The following is a 1,545-nucleotide window of genomic DNA, read 5'->3' as shown; positions in this document are numbered from 1 at the left end:
GCCCGGTCCCAAACCAATACCTCTCCCCGTACCCTAGGACCTTGTTGACAATCTGACAAATTGTTTGGATTGGTATCAGCAATACGGTTAAAGCTCCCATTAGCCTTCTGGTATGTTATGAAGTGTTTCCACCATAATGCTTCCAACTCCAAGTCATTTTAGATCAAGGGGAGTCAACAAGGTCTTTTGGAAAAGAAGAAGCCATTGGTTTGGAATCAGGCCGTTTTGTCAATCCCAGTCTATTCTTTACAGTTTGTAATGGAGCCTGGTTAAAATCTTTCCAGCGACTAGGTGGAGACTGACAAACAGTGTTGTTTATATTCTACGTGAATGCAAAAATATTCTTCAGACTAACGTTGTTGGAATATGAACCTTTTTGTTTATTTTCATTTTTTTGCTTCAGTTTTATTTCGTGACCATATATTTTTCTAATATATCTTTTTTCCTTGTTGTTCTTCCTCTTTAGTCTTACTTATTAGAAATCTGGTAACACTTGTTTTGTTTTTTTCTCTCTTTAATATATATCTCTATAGATTATTTTCCTTCATTTTCTTTTTTTACAAAATGAGAGACAGAATGATGAACAATACATAAACTTCTTCTTTTCATCAGTTCTTTTTTTTTTTATCAGACCTGATCATTTAGCTTTTCATTCTTGTAAACAAACAGGATTCAGCCACCACAGTTTGTTCTCCCTCGGTTTTTTCTTCTCCTCCCTCTGTGTGCACTCTCTCTCTCTCTCTCTCTCTCTCTCTCTCTCTCTCTCGCCTCTCTTCCATCTCTCATTGAAGAAGAGCCCTGATTTGTTTGGAGGTGCTGTCGTCGTTTAGATGTCTGGTCGTATACCTGGAAAGGGAGGAGATGAGGGGGAGGGGAGAGAGAGGAAGAGAGGAGAGGAAATTATGGTGAGAAGGATAAGAGGACATGAGATGAGAATCTCTACACACACTATCTCTGTTGATGTCTCCCCTCTCTCTCTCTCTCTCTCTTTCTCTCGCTTTCGCTAACTCTCTATCTCTCTCAATTCAATTATATATCAATTTACGGGGCTTTATTGGCATGGGAAACATATGTTAACATTGCCAAAGCAAGTGAAATAGATAATAAACACAAGTGAAATAAACAATAAAGATTAACAGTGAACATTACACTCACAGAAGTTCCAAAATAAAAAATACATTACAAATGTCATGTTATGTGCAAACAGTTAAAGTACAAAAAAATAAATAAGCATAAATATGGTTGTATTTATAATGGTGTTTGTTCTTCACTGGTTGCCCTTTTCTTGTGGCAACAGGTCACAAATCTTGCTGCTGTGATTACACACTGTGGTATTTCACCCAATTGGTTTGTTTTCAAATTCTTTGTGGATCTGTGTAACCTGAGGGAAATATGTGTCTCTAATATGGTCATACATTTGTTAGGACGTGCAGCTCAGTTTCCACTTCATTTTGTGGGCAGTGTGTAACACATAGCGTGTCTTCTCTTGAGAGCCAGGTCTGCCTTCGGCGGCCTTTCTCAATAGCAAGGCTATGCTCACTGAGT

General features: G+C 38.1%; 1 protein-coding gene across 1 annotated transcript in view; it reads right to left on the bottom strand.

The window, feature by feature from the left end:
- Positions 1-361: 361 nt before the first annotated feature.
- The window catches only part of fa49a (FAM49A), a gene marked incomplete in the record, with an annotated part of 40,863 nt that continues 39,679 nt past the window's right edge, over positions 362-1,545 (bottom strand). Inside the window, 1 exon segment of the mRNA NM_001146388.1 lies at positions 362-846. Coding sequence (NP_001139860.1) covers positions 783-846 — 64 coding nt within the window.

The sequence above is a fragment of the Salmo salar genome, chromosome 14, assembly GCF_965601325.2.
Source record: "Salmo salar chromosome 14, fSalSal1, whole genome shotgun sequence".
Classification (NCBI taxonomy): domain Eukaryota; kingdom Metazoa; phylum Chordata; class Actinopteri; order Salmoniformes; family Salmonidae; genus Salmo; species Salmo salar.
Note: the sequence above shows the minus strand (reverse complement) of the source record. Positions and strands in the feature narration are given on the sequence as shown.